The 23328-nt window shown below is 48.9% G+C and overlaps 1 protein-coding gene across 1 annotated transcript in view; it reads left to right on the top strand.

Annotated features, from left to right (window-relative positions):
* The first annotated feature begins 13848 nt into the window (after positions 1–13848).
* PCF11 (PCF11 cleavage and polyadenylation factor subunit) overlaps positions 13849–23328 on the top strand; it is a 55815-nt gene continuing 46335 nt past the window's right edge. The window contains exon 1 of the mRNA XM_068266703.1: positions 13849–14171. Within this exon, the coding sequence (XP_068122804.1) occupies positions 14004–14171 (168 nt within the window). The 5' untranslated portion in view covers positions 13849–14003. The remainder of the gene's footprint in view (positions 14172–23328) is intronic.

The following is a 23328-nucleotide window of genomic DNA, read 5'->3' as shown; positions in this document are numbered from 1 at the left end:
ACTGCACGACCGAAGACTAAGTCAGTCCCCACACACAGCATCTCTGCCTGCAGGCCGCTTGACTGCCTTCTCCGCCACCACCAACAGGGTTCAGGATTCTAGGCGGATTCCTGAATTTTTAAGGCCGCTGCTAGCAGCGGCCTTTACACTAATTTTTCTGGTGCGTGTACATGTGCCCATCCCCCTTCGTGATCATTACCTTGCCTTCTGATTTGAAGGAACCCCGTTGGTCTGCTAAGGACCAATGGGGCTCCTTGGAGCCCAAATACAAAGATGCTTTAGAGAGCTCTGAGCTATATAGCTCAGAGCTCTGTCGGGTTCAGGACGCTAAGTCCCCGCCGGCTCCGCTGCCCTCCCCGCCTCTCCCACATGTCACCTATATACATGCTGGCACCCATGGGTGCCAGCATGTATATGGGTGACAGGTGTGGGCAGAGTGGACGGCGGGAGCCGGCGGGGACTTAGAGTGTATGCGGCGGCCGGCGGGTGAGCGGCGAGTGACGTCGGGTGCGGTGTAACTGATTAGTATATTTCCGAGGATATTGCGTGGGAACTGGCTTTTAAAGGGACAGGTAAGTATTAATGGTTAATTAAGAATATTAAAGGACTTTTTTCGTGGTTATGTTTTTTGTTCAATTAAAATACTTTTTCTATGTGTTTGTGTGTTTATTTACTTTTAACTCTTAAAGGAAATGGGTAAGGGGTACAAGTACCTCTATACTCATTTCTCCTGGGGGGGGTGGGTGGGCATCTGGGGGACCCCTTTTTAAAGGGGACTCCCAGATGCCACCATGAACCCCCCCCCCCAGGAAATCGCGGCCTCCACCTCCACCGCCCATCGGAGGTGGAGAAGAGACAAGGGCTCGGAGGGGGAGGGGAAAGCTTGGCTGCCCCTCCCCTTCCGAGACCCCCCAATCCATGGACCATGCGGGCTGGTATAGTCAGGGTGCGGAGCCCCACGCGGCCGGTGCTCCGCATTCTGGCTATCCCAGTCTGCATGGGGGACAAGCAGGGCCGGCCCGCCCATGAGGCGGGGTGAGGCGGGTTCCTCAGGCGGCAGGAAGTGGAGGGGCGGTACCAGATGAAGTGGCTGTGACTGAGCGGGGGGGAGCCAGAGCCGCGGTGAGGGCAGCCCGACCTCTCCCTCCCTCTCCCCGGGCCGCCCTCCATGCTCCCCCCTCGGACTTTAGGCAGCAGAGTTAGCGCGCAGGGAAGCGCTGCTGTACACAGCCTGTTACTCACCTCCCTGGATCCGATCGCCGCTCCCGCCCTGCTGGTCTCCTCTCTGCAATGTAGCCGCTGCTGATACACACGCTGCTTCCTGTTTACACAGGAAGCAGCCGCGTGTGTATCAGCCGGCTAGGCAGAGAGGAGACCAGCAGGGCGGGAGCGGCGATCGGATCCAGGGAGGTGAGTAACGGGCTGTGTACAGCAGAGCTTCCCTGCGCGCTAACTCTGCTGCCTAAAGTCCGAGGGGGGAGCATGGAGGGCGGCCCGGGGAGAGGGAGGGAGAGGTCGGGCTGCCCTCACCGCGGCTCCGGCTCCCCCCTCCGCCATTATGAGGGGGCACCTACCTGGGCAAGCTACCTATCTATCCTATACTGGGGGGCAGCTACCTAATCTAACCTGTTTTGGGGGCAGCTACCTATCTATCCTATACTGGGGGGCACCTACCTAATCTAACCTGTTTTGGGGGCAGCTACCTATCTATCCTATACTAGGGGGGACCTACCTAATCTAACCTGTACTAGGGGCAGCTACCTATCTATCCTATACTGGGGGGCACCTACCTAATCTAACCTATACTGGGGGCCAGCTACCTATCTATCCTATACTGGGGGGCAGCTACCTATCTAACCTATACTGGGGGGCAGCTACCTATCTAACCTATACTGGGGGGCAGCTACCTAACTAACCTATACTGGGGGCAGCTACCTGTCTATCCTATACTGGGGGGCACCTACCTAATCTAACCTGTACTGGGGGCAGCTACCTATCTATCCTATACTGGGGGGCACCTACCTAATCTAACCTGTACTGGGGGGCAGCTACCTATCTATCCTATACTGGGGGGCAGCTACCTATCTAACCTACAATGGGGGGCAGCTACCTATCTAACCTACACTGGGGGGCAGCTACCTATCTAACCTATACTGGGGGCAGCTACCTATCTATCCTATACTGGGGGGCACCTACCTAATCTAACCTGTACTGGGGGGCAGCTACCTATCTATCCTATACTGGGGGGCACCTACCTAATCTAACCTGTACTGGGGGGCAGCTACCTATCTAACCTATACTGGGGGGCAGCTACCTATCTAACCTATACTGGGGGCAGCTACCTGTCTATCCTATACTGGGGGGCACCTACCTAATCTAACCTGTACTGGGGGCAGCTACCTATCTATCCTATACTGGGGGGCACCTACCTAATCTAACCTGTACTGGGGGGCAGCTACCTATCTAACCTATACTGGGGGGCAGCTACCTATCTAACCTATGCTGGGGGGCAGCTACCTGTCTAACCTATGCTGGGGGCAGCTACCTATCTAATCTATACTGGGGGCACCTACCTAATCTAACCTGTACTGGGGGCACCTACCTAATCTAACCTATACTGAAGGGCAGCGACCTAATCTAACCTATACTGGGGGGAAGCTACCTATCTAACCTATACTGGGGGCACTTATCTAACCTGTATTGGGGGCACCTACCTACCTAGCTAGCCTATACAGGTGGCAACTATACTGGCTACCTATACTGGGGGCACCTACCTAACTAACCTATACTGGGGGTACCTACCTATCTAACCTATGCTGGGGGCAACTATACTTGCTACCTATATAGGAGGCACCTACCTAGCTAACCTGTACTGGGGGCACCTACTTATCTAACTTATACCGGGGGGGGAGGGGGGCGCGCCTTTACGATCTTTGCCTCAGGCAGCAGAAAGTCCAGGACCGGCCCTGGGGACAAGGGGTTAAAGAGGTCTGGGAGGGGGGACCCCACATCGTTTTTTTTTAATATTTCCCACACTCAGAACGAAGTAAGTAAAACTCTTCCCACTTGGGGGAATCTATGAAAATAAAACACTATTGTTACCTGTGCAAAGAAAACTGACATTTTCCGCATTTAAAAAACATTTTTGCCCTTGAAACTTAAAAATCGATTTTCTCAAAAACTATAAGGTCTTTTTGAAAACATTTTTTTTCCTCTTATTCCCACTGATCCCCATAATATACCCTGTGAATTTGGTGTTCCTAAATTTTAAGCAGGCTTTGCTATTAACCGTTAAAGTCGGCGGATTTTTAAATGTATATATTTTTCCTTTGAAACTTTAACATCGATTTTCTCAAAAACTATAAGGTCTTTTTGAAATAAAATTTTTTCCTCTTATTCCTTCTGATCTCCTTAATATATTCTCAAAATTTGAGGCTCTTAGCACTTAAGGGGGCTTTGCTATTAACCCTTAAAGTCGGCGGCTTTTTTATATTATACAGGAGCGTAATATTACGCGATTACGGCAGACTGTGTAATTTCAATGGGAGTTTACTGTCTTACGCGTAATTTGTTACGCGTAATAACGTAACCTACGGTCTACGCGGAATTAATTACGCGTAATACCGTAACCTTACACGTAACGCTTACGGTGCATTTGTAGTGAATTACGATGCGTAATTACGCTAATGCGTAATTTCGGCCCAGCACTGAGTCACTGTTCTGTCATTCAGTTACATCAGCCGGGCGAGCATATGGGCTGAAAAGCCACCATCACCTGCACTCTCGTCATGGTGCGCACCAGTCCAGCACGGCCGTCAGACTCACTACACAAACGGCTGTTTGCAGTCACTGCATACCTTTCACTGCATCTGTGACTGCACATTATACCTGGCAGTCAGTGCATAACTTGCACTTGAATGGATACACTTTTAAACATTTTAAAAATACAACCATCTAAACTTTCAAACAATTTAAAAATACAACCATCTAAAGTTTCAAACAATTTAAAAATACAACCATCTATCATTTTCAAACAATTTAAAAAAAGGGCAAAAAAACTTGCCCTCCGTAAAACATTCTTGCCAAATGCTTTCGACTTGGTTTGTCTTCCGCTGGGTCAAGGGTCCATCTGACCACAGAGGCCTGGTCTGCAAAGCACGGTCAGGGCAGCTACAGCATGGGTCTCAGTAGGCTCCCACTTCGGGCCGGAATCTAACCTTCATTCCCCGCGGTGGCAATGGCAGACTTGCCCTCCATAACGGATTCCCGTTAAAAGGATTGAGGGCTGGTGCACACCAAAACCCGCTAGCAGATCCGCAAAACGCTAGCAGATTTTTAAACGCTTTTTTTTATTTTTATGAGGCGTTTTGCTAGCGTTTTGCGGATTGCTGCTGCGGTTTTCAGTATAGTAGATTTCATATATTGTTACAGTAAAGCTGTTACTGAACAGCTTCTGTAACAAAAACGCCTGCAAAACCGCTCTGAAGTGCCGTTTTTCAGAGCGGTTTGCGTTTTTCCTATACTTAACATTGAGGCAGAAATGCATCCGAAATCCAAAAAATGCCTCACCCAGGCATTTTTCGTTTCTGCAAAACGCCTGCCGCTCTGGTGTGCACCACCCCATTGAGATACATTGACCAAGCAGATCCGCAGCCGCAAGCGGATCTGAAAACGCCCAAAAAGCCGCTCGGTGTGCACCAGCCCTTAAAGTTGATTCATTACAATTAGGGCCTCAAAGTCCTGTATTCAGGGCCGGATTTGTACTTTTCACCGCCCAAGGCCAACTATACCGTCTGTTTGGTTGTTATCTCTGTGTGCCCCAATGAGAATTCTACTTACTTTCCCTCATTGGATGTCAGTTGTCACAGATGACTATTTTAGTAATATGCGTATAGATTATAAGTTATGTTTTCCTTAAGAACTTTTATGTTATGTTTGTTATCTCATTAATGATGGAACCATTGTGTCACCATGAGAGCGGGGCAAACGCAGGATTTTTAAGGGGGGGGGGGGGGGTTCCTGAAAGGTCCAGAAGCACGTATGTCCCGAGTGCTTCCGAATACAGGTGGCTCCATACTGCCCATGCACAAAAGTGCGCTGGCGTATTACGGAGCTGCCTATCTTTGGAAGTACTCAAGGACACTAGTGTTTCTGAGGGCTTCTGGTAGCAGCAAATGTGAACAGGGGACAGCGCTGGAACAACTCCCCAAGAGAGGAACAGGAGATAGACTTAGTTTGGACAATTCAGTGGAATATGCTACATAGTTTCACATAGCGCAAGCGATACCCATATGATGCAGGGATATATGCATCTGCGGAAGATGGCGGCGCTACATAAATACTAAATAATAATATTTTGCCTCACCAGGATTGCACTTTTATTTAGCTTTCCTGTAAGACAAGAACACACAGAGGGAAACAAAGGTGAATGAGGGAGGGCTGGTGCACACCAAGAGTGCTTCTGAGCGTTTTTCAAATCAACAGTGATTTGAAAAGCGCTTGGCTAATGTTACCCTATGTGGGTGTTCCCACAGCAGCGTTGTGATTTTTTCAAAATCGCAGGTATACTGCATGTAGCATGTTTTTGAGCAATTCATTCAAAAATCGCTCTGAAAATCACTTCACAAAATCACACTCACAAATTGCTAGCGATTGCTATTGTCATTTTGGCGTTGCACTAGCCCAGAGAGAGGAGTGGAGAAATTGAGAATAGCCTGAGATGGAGCAGAGAACTTATCTGTATTGAAGTCCCACATCACACAGGCTACTTGCCTGTAATCGGACTCCTGTCCCTGTCAGTCTCTCACACAAGTCAGAAAGAAGCCCACCTGGAGTCTAGGGACTGTCAAAAACTTTTCAGCTTGTTATCCACACCTTATCCACACATGCAGTCATTATAACAATGGGGAGAGACCAGACAGATGTTTGCCCACAGACCCTGAGTCCAGGCAAGCTCTGCATCATGCTGTGCATATTTACCAGCTTGCCTGCACTCTAATTTCATCATGTCTGACACTTCTGTGCTGTGGAGAGTCCAGGACTCCATAATCAACATTCTCTCACTGCAGGCTGCATCTTCTTGTGAGGGATGCTGGGCTGCCTCTCTCATTCTATCAGCTGGAGGGAAGCACCAGAAGTAAGAAGGGAGGGAGAATGAGGCTGTTTATATTATGCGGGCTTCCCTGGCTGAATACACAGCTCAGTGCAGGGGGGAGGTTCCAGACACCTGGAATAGCCCCCTGAGTTCGCCAGTGAGGCTGAAGTGTACCTGCAGGATAGAGCTTACAGGTCTTGCAGGGACAACACAAGTACAGGACAGGGAGTTTGAAGGTTAAATCTGTTCTTGTAGATATGGATGGCTGCATAGAATAGCTTTACTGCCCCTCACTGAGCCACCCCTAAATTTCTGGTGCCCTAGGCCATGGCCTATGTGGCCTTGCCAGAAATCCGGCCCTGCCTGTATTGCATGCCTGCCTGCTGCCCTCCTTGGCAGGGGTGCAGCTAAGGTTTTGTGGCCCCAAGCGGACTGTAGTAAGTGGTCCTATTGGGTGTGGCTATGACATGTGGGTGGAGAAGGAGGGCGGATTAGGACGGGGCTGTTTGCAGGGAAAAATAAATGTGGGGGTGATGCGCCACACCGAGAGATGGGCGTGGCCATGACATTCTATGGGCGGAGCTTAACTGTAGCACAGCAAATATAGCCAACTATGACCATTAAATAAATGCAGCTACAGTTACCCCAGACACTAGAAAATAAAAATGCAATTTGGGCACAGTTGAGTAGAAATCAAACGTAATTTGGGCACAGTTCAGCAGATATCAAACGCAATTAGGGCACATTTTCAGCAGATATCAAACGCAATTAGGGCACATTTTCAGCAGAAATCAAACGCAATTAGGGCATATTTTCAGCAGATAAACGCAATTAGGGCACATTTTCAGCAGATAAACGCAATAAGGGCACATTTTCAGCAGATAAACACAATTAGGGCACATTTTCAGCAGATATCAAACGCAATTAGGGCACATTTTCAGCAGATATCAAACGCAATTAGGGCACATTTTCAGCAGAAATCAAACGCAATTAGGGCACATTTTCAGCAGATAAACGCAATTAGGGCACATTTTCAGCAGATAAACGCAATAAGGGCACATTTTCAGCAGATAAACACAATTAGGGCACATTTTCAGCAGATATCAAACGCAATTAGGGCTCATTTTCAGCAGAAATCAAACCCAATTAGGGCACATTTTCAGCAGAAATCAAACACAATTAGGGCACATTTTCAGCAGAAATCAAATGCAATTAGGGCACATTTTCAGCAGAAATCAAACGCAATTAGGGAACATTTTCAGCAGATAAACGCAATTAGGGCACATTTTCAGTAGAGTTGGGCCGACCGGTTCGCCTGCGAACGGTTCCATGCGAACTTCCGTGGTTCGCGTTCGCGTCCCGCAGGCGAACCTTTGCGGAAGTTCGGTTCGCCCCATAATGCACATGGAGGGTCAACTTTGACCCTCTACATCACAGTCAGCAGGCCCAGTGTAGCCAATTAGGCTACACTAGCCCCTGGAGCCCCACCCCCCCTTATATAAGGCAGGCAGCGGCGGCCATTACGGTCACTCGTGTGCTGCCTGCGTTAGTGAGAGTAGGGCGAGCTGCTGCAGACTGTCTCTCAGGGAAAGATTAGTTAGGCTTAACTTGTTCCTGTCTGGCTGCATACCTGTTCTGTGAACCCACCACTGCATACCTGTGCTGTGAACCCACCACTGCATACCTGTGCTGTGAACCCACCACTGCATACCTGTGCTGTGAACCCACCACTGCATACCTGTGCTGTGAACCCACCACTGCATACCTGTTCTGTGAACCCACCACTGCATACCTGTTCTGTGAACCCACCACTGCATACCTGTGCTGTGAACCCACCACTGCATACCTGTTCAGTGAACCCACCACTGCATACCTGTGCTGTGAACCCACCACTGCATACCTGTTCTGTGAACCCACCACTGCATACCTGTGCTGTGAACCCACCACTGCATACCTGTTCAGTGAACCTGCCACTGCATACCTGTTCAGTGAACCTGCCACTGCATACCTGTTCTGTGAACCCACCACTGCATACCTGTGCTGTGAACCCACCACTGCATACCTGTGCTGTGAACCCACCACTGCATACCTGTGCTGTGAACCCACCACTGCATACCTGTTCTGTGAACCCACCACTGCATACCTGTGCTGTGAACCCACCACTGCATACCTGTTCAGTGAACCCACCACTGCATACCTGTGCTGTGAACCCACCACTGCATACCTGTTCTGTGAACCCACCACTGCATACCTGTGCTGTGAACCCACCACTGCATACCTGTTCAGTGAACCTGCCACTGCATACCTGTTCAGTGAACCTGCCACTGCATACCTGTTCTGTGAACCCACCACTGCATACCTGTTCAGTGAACCCGCCACTGTATACCTGTTCAGTGAACCCGCCACTGCATACCTGTTGTGTTCAGTGGACCTGCCACTGTATACCTGTTTAGTGAACCCGCCACTGCATACCTGTTCTGTTCAGTGAACCCGCCACTGCATACCTATTCAGTGAACCTGCCACTGCATACCTGTTCTGTGAACCCACCACTGCATACCTGTTCAGTGAACCCACCACTGTATACCTGTTCAGTGAACCCGCCACTGCATACCTGTTGTGTTCAGTGGACCTGCCACTGTATACCTGTTTAGTGAACCCGCCACTGCATACCTGTTCTGTTCAGTGAACCCGCCACTGCATACCTGTTCTGTTCAGTGGACCTGCCACTGTATACCTGTTTAGTGAACCCGCCACTGCATACCTGTTCTGGTCAGTGGACCCGCCACTGTATACCTGTTTAGTGAACCCGCCACTGCATACCTGTTCTGTTCAGTGAACCCGCCACTGTATACCTGTTCAGTGAACCCGCCACTGCATACCTGTTGTGTTCAGTGAACCCGCCACTGTATACCTGTACTGTTTAGTGAACCCGCCACTGCATACCTGTTCTGTTCAGTGGACCTGCCACTGTATACCTGTTTAGTGAACCCGCCACTGCATACCTGTTCTGGTCAGTGGACCCGCCACTGTATACCTGTTTAGTGAACCCGCCACTGCATACCTGTTCTGTTCAGTGAACCCGCCACTGTATACCTGTTCAGTGAACCCGCCACTGCATACCTGTTGTGTTCAGTGAACCCGCCACTGTATACCTGTTCAGTGAACCCGCCACTGCATACCTGTTGTGTTCAGTGAACCCGCCACTGCATATTTGTTGTGTTCAGTGAACCCGCCACTGTATACCTGTACTGTTTAGTGAACCCGCCACTGCATACCTGTTCTGTTCAGTGAACCCGCCACTGCATACCTGTTCTGTTCAGTGGACCTGCCACTGTATACCTGTTTAGTGAACCCGCCACTGCATTTTTCTGGCTGCTCTGCTGGCAGCTGCAACAACAAAAGAAAAGGCATGTACATGCGCCCATTCCCCTTCGTGATCATTACCTTGCCGTGGTGAAGGGGCTTGCGTATCACAATGAAGCAATGACCGGCGCCTAGATGAGTGTCTCGGGGGGCACACAAAAGATAATAAGGTTGTTGCTTCATTGTGGTCAGACCAAATTTGATCAGCTGGACAGTCAATGTTCTGTCATTCAGCTACATCAGCCAGGCGACCATATGCGCTGTAAAGCCACCAAAACCTGCACTCTCGCCATGGTGCGCACCAGTCCAGCACGGCTGTCACTACACAAACAGCTGTTTGCGGTGCGTTACACGGTGAGTTTGGTGTGTCAGTGTGAAGCAGTACCTTAATTACACTACCTGATTGATGTATACACATGCAAGATGTTTTAAAGCACTTTAGGCCTGTCATTTAGCATTCAATGTGATTTCTGCCCTTAAAACGCTGCTTTGCGTCAAATCCAGATTTTTCCCGGGGACTTTTGGCATGTATCCCACTCCGCCATGCCCCCCTCCAGGTGTTAGACCCCTTGAAACATCTTTTCCATCAGTTTTGTGGCCAGCATAATTATTTTTTTTTTCAAAGTTCGCATCCCCATTGAAGTCTATTGCGGTTCGCGAACTTTAACGCGAACCGAACCTTCCGCGGAAGTTCGCGAACCAGGTTCGCGAACCTAAAATCGGAGGTTCGGCCCAACTCTAATTTTCAGCAGATAAACGCAATTAGGGCACATTTTCAGCAAATAAACGTAATTAGGGCACATTTTCAGCAGATAAACGCAATTAGGGCACATTTTCAGCAGAAATCAAGCGCAATTAGGGCACAATTTCAGCAGATAAACGCAATTAGGGCACATTTTCAGCAGATAAACGCAATTAGGGCACATTTTCAGCAGATAAACGCAATTAGGGCACATTTTCAGCAGAAATCAAACGCAATTAGGGCACATTTTCAGCAGATAAACGCAATTAGGGCTGCAAAAAGAAAATAATTTACTCACCTAGCACTGGCAGAAGTCTTCTCTCCCCGTCTCCTGGCCGGCTCCTCAGGCACGCAGTTCCCACGGAGCTCCCTCCCTCCTCCAATCTCCCGCGCTGATTGAATGCAGGGCTACGGGAAGATGGCCACCCAAAGCCCTGTACTGGAGACATAAATAGTCTCCAGAGCAGGGCTTCGGCGGCGGCCATCTTCCCGTAGCCCTGCTCTGCTCTGTCAGCCCCGCGGGCTGCGGGAAAACAGTGACGTCACACCGACGTCACGGAGCCGCCGAGGCCCCTAAGACCTTGAGGCCCCAAGCGGCCGCGTGGTGTGCTTGGTGCCTCGCGGCGCCCCTGCTCCTTGGATGTGCAGTGGTAGCCGTTGCTCAGGCTCCACACCGGATTCCATCCCTCATTCCCCGGCCATTACCCGGGGTCACTCACAAATGGCAGACTTGCCTGCCTCCATATGATTCTCATGAAAGGAATGTGGTGTCATCTTTGCCCGCCATAACGGATTCCCGTTAAAGGATTTAAAGTTGATTCATGACAATTAGGGCCGCAAAAGGTCCTCCTGAGTCCTGTATTGTTATTTTTGGTCACTACCTCAGGGCGGGCGTGCATGCCTGCCTGCCTCCCTCCTTGCCTGGATGTGCAGTGGTAGCCGTTGCTCAGGCTCCACACCGGATTCAAACCCCTCATTCCCCGGCCATTACCCGGGGTCACAAATGGAAGACTTGCCCGCCTCCATATGATTCTCGTGAAAGGAATGTGGTGTCATCTTTGCCCGCCATAACTGGTTCTCGTTAAAGGATTTAAAGTACATTCATTTCAAATACAGCAAGCCCTCGATAGTCCTCCTGTATTGTTATTTTTGGTCACTACCTCGGGGCGGGCGGGCGTGCATGCCTGCCCGCTGCCCTCCTTGGATGTGTAGTGGTAGCCGTTGCTCAGGCTCCACACCGGATTCAAACCTCTCATTCCCCGGCCATTACCCGGGGTCACAATGGCAGACTTGCCCGCCTCCACAGGATTCTCATTGTAGCGGTACTGAACAAGTACACAGCAAGTAGAAAATGTAATTTAAAAACAAAACGTAAGCTTTTTAACAATGCCATGGAAAGTTGAGAAGGAAGTCACACATTACCTGACATCACTGAGTGAGGAAGAGCAATCTCGCCATGTTGCGCAGTAGTCCAGCATGGCCGTCACTACACAAACAGTTGTTTGCGGTGCGTTACACAGTGAGTTTGGTGTGTCAGTGTGAAGCAGTACTCTAATTACACTCCCTGATTGATGTATACACATGCAAGATGTTTTAAAGCACGTTAGGCCTGCAATTTAGCATTCAATGTGATTTCTGCCCTTAAAACGCTGCTTTGCGTCACATCCAGATTTTTCCCCGGGACTTTTGGCATGTATCCCACTCCGCCATGCCCCCCTCCAGGTGTTAGACCCCTTGAAACATCTTTTCCATCACTTTTGTGGCCAGCATAATTTTTTCTATTTTTCGAAGTTTGCCTCCCCATTGAAGTCTATTGCGGTTTGCGAACTTTTCCGCGAACCGAACCTTCTGCGGAAGTTCGCGAACCTGGTTTCGCGAACCGAAAATCGGCGGTTCGCGACATCTCTAGTCACATACTTTACAATTAAAAGATCCAATTTTGCACCAATTCAATAAATATGAATGTCAGGAATGCTGGATTTTTCTGATCACTTTATATGAAAATTGAGTGGTGTAGGGTAGTTTGACAATTTCTTGATGTACAGACCTAAGCAATGTTTTTCTGAGTTTACACTCATTTTTATCATAATTGAGGAAAAATGTAACGTGTGTGGTACATTGGTCAGATTTTTGAAATGATACAATGTCAGAAAAATTGATTGCAATGCTTGAATTGAAAAGATATCTAAAAAATTGTATAGTGTGTGGCCACCTTACTGCGCAAGCGTGGACTATGGCCCATACTGTGCGCCTGCACAGTACAGTCGTGCTCATACACCGAGGGGAGCGACAAGCACAGCCACAAGCAATCTTCGATGTTAACATTGAAGATTGCAAAGGGCATCCCAGCGCAGGAACGGAGGGCTTTGGACTATCTAGATCAGGGGTAGGGAACCTATGGCTCAGGAGCCAGATGTGGCTCTGTTGATGGCTACATCTGGCTCACAGACAAATCAGTGGGGGTTGATTCACTAAGCCACACTGCTCAAGCAGCGCAGCTTAGTGTGACAGCACAAGTAAAATGTTCAAAGTAGGTACGCCACTGCTGTAGCATGCACTACTAACTTACTTACCCTTCCCCCAAATCTAAAGGCTGCTCCAATTGTCCCACTCTGGACCCTGTAAGTCCAGTGACTTTGTAGGATGAGATCACCGCACTTTTATTGACCCAATAGGCTGCTTGTCACTTGACAGGCAGCCTATTGGGCCAAAGTACGGGCATCTGGTCCTACAAAGTGAATCAACTTCCAAGTCAGCTAGCTAATTGTACAAGCTATTAGTCGGTATTTCTCCTGTCTGGCTCCCGGGGGAAATGGCTGATGTTGCTGAAACCCAAGATAAGCTGAAGAGACGTGTCTGACACTTCCACTGCCCAGCGGATACAATGTATACACATCACCATGACAACAGGGACATGAGGACCTATTGTCTAGATTTGAAACATATTCTATTTCTCTCAGGGAATTACATTTTAAAATATGTGGCGTTAATGGCTCTCTCAGCCCAAAAGGTTCCTGACCCCTGATCTAGGGGCTCCCCCTTCTAAGGTAGGTATCTATTTATTTTTTGTTATGTGACTTTCAGTTTTATTCTAAGGCAAGCTAGATGGCTATGGTTAGCTTTGACTTTTATAGACAAATAATAAACAAGATAACAAAAAATACCCCAAAAAATTAAAGTACAAGGAAAACAACAACAACAAAAAGTTGCACTTTCATGCATGCTTCACAGTAACAAGCTTCCTGTTCCATTAGGAAACATAACTGTAACAATGTGTTCATTCTTTCTTTCTTGTATTGTACAAATTGATACATGTCTTGTGTGGACCAACCAAGCTGGTGTTTAAAGCAGCCAATCAGAGCCCCGCTCGGGGGACATTTAACATAGCAGGTAAAAAGCTGATTGGACATCTCTCCTTCAGCTCGATAAACAGCACGTGACGCGCTCGTACGTGACTCCCCGCCTCTTCTCCCCTCACAGCGGTCGCTAGGTAAAGCGGGCGAGCCTAGCAACCAATCGCGCGGCGTTCAGGCAGGGACGGGGGCGGGCCACTGATTGGGGCCAATCCACGTCGAGCGGAGGAGCGCTGACGTCACGCTCCGTTGATAAGCTTGTGCGTGACGCGACGGCGCCATTTTGTCAGCGCGCAGTCCGTGCGGGAGCGAAGAGGGGTGAGAGCGAGGGCGGCGCACGGGCCGGAGGAGCGTCCGTTGCCGCAGCATGTGGAGAGGAGCCCGCGGGGTGCACCAGTAGCTCTCCCGCCATCACCTCCCCCCGGCCGCCGCCGCCTCCTCAGTGACGGGATGGCGTCGGACGAGGCCCGGAAGGACGCGTGTCAGGAGTACCAGTCGTCCCTGGAGGACCTGACGTTCAACAGCAAGCCGCACATCAACATGCTGACCATCCTGGCCGAGGAGAACCTGCAGTTCGCCAGGGATATCGTCACTCTTATCGAAGCGCAAATCGCCAAGGTTTTTATGACTAAAGCCTTTTCTTTTACCCCCTCCTTCCTTTCTGAGGTACCCGAGAGGCCGGCGGGCAGAGGACGGCTCTGGGCTGCGGCTAGGCAGGTCACACGTCCCCCCTTATCCATTATATCATCATATATAGGCTCCTTCTCAGGCTGTTACGTCATCGCAAGATGGCGCCCGGCCACCCTGTCCTCATCTCTCAGCCCTGATCCCTCCCTCCTGTGCTGTCACCACACTGTGTGCCGAGAGCCCTCCGACCCATGTAGTGTAGACTGCTGCCTAGTAACTCCTTCTGTGAGGCTTCACTGTCACTGCCTTCTCACCATTTTCTGATCCCTGTTTGATGCAAGATGGCGCCTGGAAAGCCAGCCCTCCCTCTGTCAGCCTACTGTCACCATGTGCTCATTACACGAGGGTTCCCACATCCCCATCTATACAGCTTATCACTGACTACAGAACCTTGGTTGTGCAATCTTCTTACTTCTATGTAGTATTAGTCCCTATAGATGTAGTACATTGGGCAGCACGGTGGCATAGTGGTTAGCTCTCTCGCATTGCAGCGCTGGGTCCCTGGTTCGAATCCCAGCCAGGGCACTATCTGCAAAGAGTTTGTATGTTCTCTGTGTCTGCGTGGGTTTCTTCCGGGCACTCCGGTTTCCTCCCACATTCCAAGACATGCAGATAAGTTAATTGGCTCCCCCTAAAAATTGGCCCTAGACTACAGTACTTACACTACGTAATATAGACATATGGCAATGGTAGGGATTAGATTGTGAGCGCCTTTGAGAGACAGTTAGTGACAAGATATATATACACTGTACAGCGCTGCGTAATATGTCGGCGTTATATAAATACTAAATCATAATAAAATAATAATACATTGAACAGATTGTTTAGAGACTCAGAACTTGAGTCTTCCTGCTGAGTTATCCAGCTCCATAAGCATGGATGTGTCCCTTGCTGTCCTCCGTTCAGTCGCCTCCCAGCACGTGGCTCACTCGGACTTTCTGAGTGACGTCAGCCGGGGCCTTGTGCGCTTGCGTAGAAAGGCCACGCATGCGCAGAAGGTCCGCCATTGACGTCACTGAGGCACTTACCGGGGAAGATTGCGGCTGAACAGAGGCGAGGAGGACAGCAAGGGACACATCCATGCTTATGGGGCTGGAGAAAGCCTTGGGTAATTAAGACAGCAGGAAGACTCGGCTCTGAGTCTCTTTAAAGGGCAACTAAAGAGGAATATGGAGGTTGCCGTATTTTTCCTTTTTATATACAGTACCAGTGTCTGAATAACACCAGAAACAAGCTTGCAGCTGATCTTGTCAGATCTGACAATGTTGAACATTTCATCTGCTGCATGCTTGTTCAGGGTCTATGGCTAAAAGTATTAGAGGCTGAGGTCCAGCAGGATACCAGGTTACTGGTATTGTTACACAGGAAATAAATATTGCTGCTTATAAAGACCTCTCACTTCAGTTGTTTAATGAGAACCCGAGGTGGGATTTAATGTTAGTGGGGCACAGAGGCTGGTTGTGCACACTCACCAGCCTCTGTTGCCCTATGGTGTGCCCCCAGTACCCCCCTGCGCTCTGCTACCCTCAGCGGCATGCTAGCGAGGCTGTTTACATGTGACAGTCTGTCAGCGCCGCTCCCCCGCCACCTCTGTATCGGCGCTACCCGCCCGCGTCCCTTTCCTCCAATCAGCTGTAAACAGCCTGCTGGCGACACGCTGTGTCGCTAGCACGTCGCTGGGGACAGCAGAGCGCAGGGGGGGTCCTGGGGGTGGTGATAGTGTGCACAACCAGCCTCTGTGGCCCCACTAACCTCATTAAATCCCACCTCGGGTTCTCTTCAAACAACTGAAGTGAGAGGTCTTTATAAGCAGCCATATTTATTTCCTGTGTAACAATACCAGTAACCTGGTATCCTGCTGGACCTCAGCCTCTAATACTTTTAGCCATAGACCCTATACAAGCATGCAGCAGATAAAATGTTCAACATTGTCAGATCTGACTAGATCAGCTGCAAGCTTGTTTCTGGTGTTATTCAGACACTGGTACTCCTCTTTAAAGGAGTTATCAGGGAAAAAAATAAAACTTACCTTTACTCACCTGGTGCTTTCTCCAGCCCCTTGCAGCCGACTGTCACCTCTGCTCCCCGACGCTGTCCCGCTCTGTGTTCAGGCCGACCGCGGGGTCGGCCTTACTGCGGTTGCGCCACACGTCGCTGTCAATCATGGCCACGGCGCAGTAGCAGAACCTAGCATTGCACTGCATCATGCAATGTTGTGGTTTGATATACATTTATTAAAGTTCTATGTACAGCATGTAAAAGCGGTTTTGGATTGATTCTTCTCAATGTATAAGTGTATGGCTACCTTTATGCAAGCTGTTTAACTACATGGAAGTGCTAAGACTGTACAACCAAGACTGATTAGTGGTGGGTTTTATAGATGCTGGCAAGATTAGTTTTTAGGTCGAGGCATAGTGGTGCCCAACGTTGCTTTTGAACTCTGGTGTATCTCATCATAGGACAGCTGTCAGGTCCTGTTAGGATTAAATCACCCTGTTAATTTTTGCCTAGTCCTGGTACACCCCCCAGCCAATCCATTCAGGCAGGCAGCTGATCATGCTGATCAATTAGACATTTTTTTTCTGCCAGTCAGGTGTGTAGGTTTTGACAAGTTGGTGTTCTGCAATCTGTATGGTTTTCATAGTCTATTCTGCCTAGGTGGCAACTAGCTGCTAATTATAGAACTTTTCTTTTGCAACTCTGCTAGCAAGTTTAGTTCCAGCTTCTGATGCTTGTGTGTCATGTCCCATAGTGCATACATCATATTAGCAGGGGTGTCAAACTCAGTGCACCGAAACTGAACACTGTGACTTAAAGAGACACTGAAGCGAGACATGTGTGCCCCTGCTAAAACTACGCTTTCCCGCTGCTAAACGGGGGTGCCTTACCTCCCCAATACCCTCGTGGAGTCCTGGCCAGCGCTTCCGCATTCAGGCATGGCTAATGGCCACAGCCCTGCCCCACGCGCGTCTGTCAGCGCGTATTTCGGCCTCTCCCCCGCCCCTCTCAGTCTTCCTTCGCTGAGAGGGGCGAGGGAGAGGCGGCGATGCGCCGCTGATAGACGGCGCTGATAGACGGCGCTGAGAGGCAGGGCTGCAGCCGTTAGCCCTGCCTCAACAGCAGCAAAATCTACAACCAAGTTGGTCGTTGATTTTGCAGGGGGGATTTGGCGGTGAAGGGACTCCCGTTCAGCCGCGGGATAGCAGCGTTTTAGCAGGGGCACACATGCCCCTGCTGAATATAAGCACTGAAGCGAGATTTATTCTCGCTTCAGTGTCTCTTTAACCGCAGTAGACATTGGAAGGTGACCAATGTCTACTGGTCACCTTCCTCGCTTATAAAGTTTCCAGGGGTCTAATGGCCCACTGGTGTGTAGTGGTCATACCTCCCTTCCCTGTCCAGTTACCTGGTGTCTAGATGCCCTTAGTGCATTGCTCCACAACCCTGTCCTCAAGGCCCACCAACAGTGCATGTTTTGTATAAATCCACAGAGGTAGTTAATCAGCTCTGCTGCAACACTACTACTTACCTCAACTGTGAATGTTTGTGGTTTCCTGCAAAACATGTACTGTTGGTGGGCCTTGAGGACAGGGCTGGGGGAGCTGTGTTTAGTGCTTTCTCTCTACCTCCCCCCTTGCTTCCCTGGTGATCTAAAGTGTGCCAAACATAATGCAAAGTGGGGAAACCACTTGGGGGACAAATTTAATGGTTCTGAGGGCCAGATTTGGCCTGTGGGCCGAAGTTTGACATGTATATTTGAGATCTTAAGTTTTTGTCATGCTATAGCAGGATGGGATGTAGCTACCCTGGTCACCTCATCTATCTTCACTGCCTAAGTTCATTGCATAGGTAGAGAGGTTTGGTCACACCTGAAATTAGCCTACTCTGTGGTAGGGTAATACCTAGCAAGTCTGCCCTTCCTACACTATTTGCAACGCAAAAGTGACTTTTTTTTTTGTTCACAAAACTGACACTTGACAGATCCTGATAATTGGATCCATTCACACTTCTCAGTCTGCAATGGAAAATCCTTTCCTGCAGTTTTTCTGGACAGGCAGAAGTGTTTCACATAGAAAGCTATGGGGGAAACACTTCTGCTCCAGACCCCGACCATTGACTCGGACAAGGCACGGTCTGCTCGGGTGGTTGTTGATCCAGCTTATATGGGAACTGTGCCAACTCTCATCCTATACCTGGCTGTGTTGATTCATTTCCTGCTTTGATCTTTTCTTGTCTGTTGGGCATGTACGAAGCAAGGTTGTAAACGCCAGTTCGATGGTTAATTTGTCTCTGGCAGCAATGTGTTGCTTTATAGCTCCTATTTCTGATTTCAGATACTAAACCTGCGCAGATACTGCTGAGATTAAAGCCTCGACCAAGGGGGCTGAGAACCTAGAGGGGGTATTGCAGACCCTGTTGCTCCATGATCCTTCGGCCAGTGATTGGCCTGGTGGGTTGATTTGCTGAAGAGCATTGCCCTCCACATTTACCCTGCCCAATGCATGGTGTCGCTCTGTAGGGCCTCTGTCCACCCACATAGCGATAGAACATGTCACTAGACAGTGGCTGTACAATCTGAGGGATCGGGACCAATCCCCACCGAGCGACATGCCTTGTACGAGTGCTAACTCTCTAGTGGTATACACACGGCTTTCCAATGTTTACCCATGCTGCTGTCAAATGTCAGCCTGCCAGCATCCGGTTAGGGTATCACAAATTTTTCACCCAAAGTAATTATACCCAACCCTAAATTCAGTCTGGTTGTGCTATTCAATGCCAAAAAGCTCTTCCTAATGCTGGGCATACATGGCAAGGTGCGCTGTTATCAATCGAGCCGCTGATGGCTCGATTGATATCTGACAGGTCCGATGACCTGCGGATAGACTCCCTGCGGGCAGACAATAGAGTGGAATCGAGCGGCTGATAAGGGATGCCCGCGGGGACGAGCGGGGATCGATCCGCGCGCACGTGTGGGGATGCACCGGCATCGAGCCAGCAGCTCGATCCAGCCAAAATTACATCCGTGTATGCCCAGCATTAAAGAAATGCTGAGGGGGGGGGGGGGGGGGGGGGAGTTAACCTTACTTGGGTCTTCTAGCTGTCCCCTGTAGACATCCTGTGCCTGCACAGCCACTAGCGGATGCTCCGGTCCCTGCTGCTGGTTCACTTCCGGAATTTGCGACTTTAAAAGTTGCAAATCGCTGCGCCTGGGTCCTCGCTCCTGGTGACGTAAGCGGGAGCCTTGCTCTTTCCAATTACATGGCCAGGTCATCTTCTTGCTTCTTTCTTTACGGGGATTTTCCTGAATTCCGCTTTGGTTTTTATTGATAGAAATTCCATATTTTGCTTGTCTTGCTGTTTGAGTTCATAAAGGAAGGCCCCAGTATCAGTCAGTACCTGGATACCTGGAGATATGAGTAGTTCCTTTTAGGCTCGTTAGGCCCCAAAAAAATGGTCAGGTGCTGAAAATTAGCATTGTTTGGGGGTTGTAGAAATGCTATCCTATGGCTGAATTCCTTTTCTTTCTCCCAAGTTTTTATACTATGCTGAGGCCTGTGCTTTCACAAGATGAGGTAATTGTTCCATCTTTGTGTGCTTGTAAGTTAGTTCAGAGAAAAATGATCTGGGCAATGTATTGCTAGTGCTTTTTCCTGCCTTTCCTGATCATTGTTTAGTCAATATAACAATCAAAGCCACCCCAACCACTCCTACCCCCCCCCCCTATTTAAATTTAGAGTTGTATTGAATCTATCATAGCTGTAGGCCACCACTTAAAGGGGACCTGAAGTGAGAAGTACACTGTGGTTGCCATATTTATTTCAGTTTGAACAATACCCATTGCCTGGCAGCCCTGCTGATTTGTTTGGCTGCAGTAGTGTCTGAATCACACCAGAAACCTCTTGTCAGATCTGACAATGTCAGAAAAGTGTAATCTGCTGCATGCTTGTACAGGGTCTATGGCTACAAGGATAATGCCTAGTACACACCATACAATTTTCTGTTATGCTGGCTACACACCATGCGTTTTCCTGCTCGATTCGACTATTTCCGACGTGCTCGATTCGGGCTTCGATTGTTCCTGCCGTCGATTTCTCATGCTTAACATGCAAATCGATGGCAGGAACGATCGAAGTCCGAATCGAGCACATTGGAAATAGTCGAACCGATCCCGATCGAGCGGGAAACCGCATGGTGTGTACCCAGCATAGAGGTTTCCGGCTGCATAATCGAGCCGCAGAAACGCACCATGTATGCCCAGCATTAGATTTTCTGTAGAGAATGGTCATTATCTCTGGTGCATTGTCTTCTGGTTATCTGCTGAGTAGAACAATGCCTAATTGCTCGGCAGATAGATGGTTAGATAATTTCCAACATGTTGGAAATTATCTATGTGGCAGGTAAATCTAATGGTGGCCATACACTGGTCGATTTGCCATCAGATTGACCAACATATAGATCCCTCTCTGATTGAATCTGATCAGAAAGGGATCGTATGGCTGCCTTTACTGCAAACAGATTGTGAATACATTTCAGCATGAAATCGATTCACCATCTGTGAAGCTGACCCCCCCCCCCCCCATACATTACCTGATCCGCCCGGTGGGAGTACCCCGGTCTCCGCTGTCGTCTTCTTCTCCGCTCAGGGCTCCAGCTTCACTTTACTTCCTGTTCGGGGAAGTTTAAACAGTAGAGGGCGCTCTACTGTTTAATCTTCCTGTCGGCACAGGAAGAAGTGAAGCCTGTTGGAGTCCAGCGGAGAAGGGGGGAAAAAGGGTATACGCGCCGGCCAGATCAGATAATGTATTGTCGGACATTCGAACGCCGCTATCGATGCACTCCCGATCCGCCGGCGATCGAGCAAAAACTTCCGCGCGGACAGATCGACGGGAACAATTGTTTTCGCATGGAAATCGATCGTTCAATCGGCGTTTGCGCAACGGTTTCACAGCAAATTCGATCACAGTGATCGAATTTGCTGTATATTGGTGGGAAATAGTATGTGTGTGGGCCCCTTAACAGAAAATCTAACAGAAAATTGTATGGTGTGTACCTAGCATTAGAGGCAGAGGATCAGCAGGACTGCCAGGCAACTGGCATTGCTTAAAAGAAAATAAATATGGCAGCCACCATATAGGCCTGAACGATTTTAGGAAAAAATTGAATTGAGCGATTTCTGTCCAAAATTACGATTTCGATTTGATTCACGATTTCCTTCAAATCAAGCTTTGTTCCCCCGCCTTTGTGCCTGTCTGTTCCCCCTCTGTCCCCGTCTATCATTGTGCCTCCTTTGCCTCTTCATGCCTTCTCTGGGTCTCTCTCTTGCCTCCTTTGTGTATCTGTGCCCCCTCTGTTTCTCTCTGTGCCCCCTCTGTCTCCTGTATCTCTCTCTGTGCTCCCTCTGTCTCCTGTATCTCTCTCTGTGCCCACGCTGTCTCCTGTATCTCTCTCTGTGCCCACGCTGTCTCTCTCTGTGCCTCCTCTGTCCCCCAAGTTGCATCAGTTGTGGACATAGCTTCAAGCACCAGTCCAGCGATGCCCGTCTGTCCACTTTGCCTCCTGCAGGCTCTAATGCACGGCATACTTCCTGTATATCATGTGACATACAGGAAACAGAAGTTTTGCCAAGCACAAGAGGTGGCAGAGGGCGATAGAGGATGGAAGGTATGTCCAATGCTGCGGGCACTGGGACTTTGGGAAAGTTTGAAGGCGCTTCTTCAGACATCCTCTTGTGGCAATGACGTGATCGCGATATTCGCCGCTCTGACGATTCTGAAATTGTGATCTTGGTGATCGCGATTTCGATTTAAATTCGATTTATCTTTCAGGCCTACCACCATATCCCTCTCACTTCAGTTGGTATAATGTATGCATGAGCATCTTGAGATCTTATACAATAATGTTAAAAAACTTTGCCTTGAATTCACTAAGCTCCTGTCTTCAATAAGGTTTCTGAGCTGTTTCTAGTGTTATCACCATGGTGAGAAGGCATGCCATGTAGTAAACTTAAAGGCAGCCATACACTGGTCGATTGCCACCAGATCGAAAAGCAGATCGATCCCTCTGTTATTGAATCTAATCAAAGAGGGATCGGTTGGCTGCCTACACTGCAAACAGATTTTGAATCTATTTCACTATGAAACCAATTCACAATCTATGGAGCTGCTGCCGGCAATTCTTTTAGATGGCACAAGAGAGAGGCTCCATGACGCTGTACTGCAGCAAGCAGTACATAGTGTGATTGTAGTGAGATTTTCTCAGTGGGGCAATTTGAAGTGGGTACATTTATACTTATAGTAATAATTTACCTGTCTTAAATAGATGTGCTGTGAGCTGCCCTGGACTCAGACCTGCAAGCAGTGACCATGGAGGTCATATTGAGGTCATTGGGGTTCCAAACAATTTACCTATTTTTTTTTTCTTCTCCTGAATACCTGGTAGGTCCTAGATCTTTCCTTTGCTAGTTGGGTGCTTTCTGCAGTCTCTGCAGGGTGGTTAGTTATGCCTTGTTACTCCCACTAGACTATTCTCAGCTAGTGAGGGCCATGTCGGCCAAGAGTGCCTGGCATGTGTACAGGCCTCCATCAAGGTCGCTTAATGATCTTTTAGGACGGTTGGCAGCTGAGTCCATTGAGCTCTCCAGCTCTATTGTACACTGCTCCCCCTCCCCATAGCAGAAGATGCAGTCTCTACTTCCCTGTGTTCTACCCTCTGGAAGACAGTCCCCAATCCCTTTAGGTGACAAGCATAACACTTTAGATGTGATCTGACTTTAGTCAGGACTCTTCCTGACAGTAGTAGCTGGATCCTATGTAGTCTGTTTAGTCCACTGCCTATCATTTTCTGTTTTCTTACGATGCATGTCTAGCAGTAGTAAAGTACATTTAGATTTGGCCGACTTCCAGTAACTTTTCCAATATCTAGCAGTAGCATCTTTATCTAAGCAGCCCACGCAGCCTCTTTGCCTCTCCCGTTAATCATTTTATTGCACCATTGTCTTAAGAATTAGTGCAATTTCTATATTTGAATAAATTGCTATAAAATGTTTGGTATGCTGTAATATGTAAATAAAATGTATAAAATATGTCAC

Source organism: Hyperolius riggenbachi, chromosome 2, assembly GCF_040937935.1.
Source record: "Hyperolius riggenbachi isolate aHypRig1 chromosome 2, aHypRig1.pri, whole genome shotgun sequence".
NCBI classification, from domain to species: domain Eukaryota; kingdom Metazoa; phylum Chordata; class Amphibia; order Anura; family Hyperoliidae; genus Hyperolius; species Hyperolius riggenbachi.
Note: the sequence above shows the minus strand (reverse complement) of the source record. Positions and strands in the feature narration are given on the sequence as shown.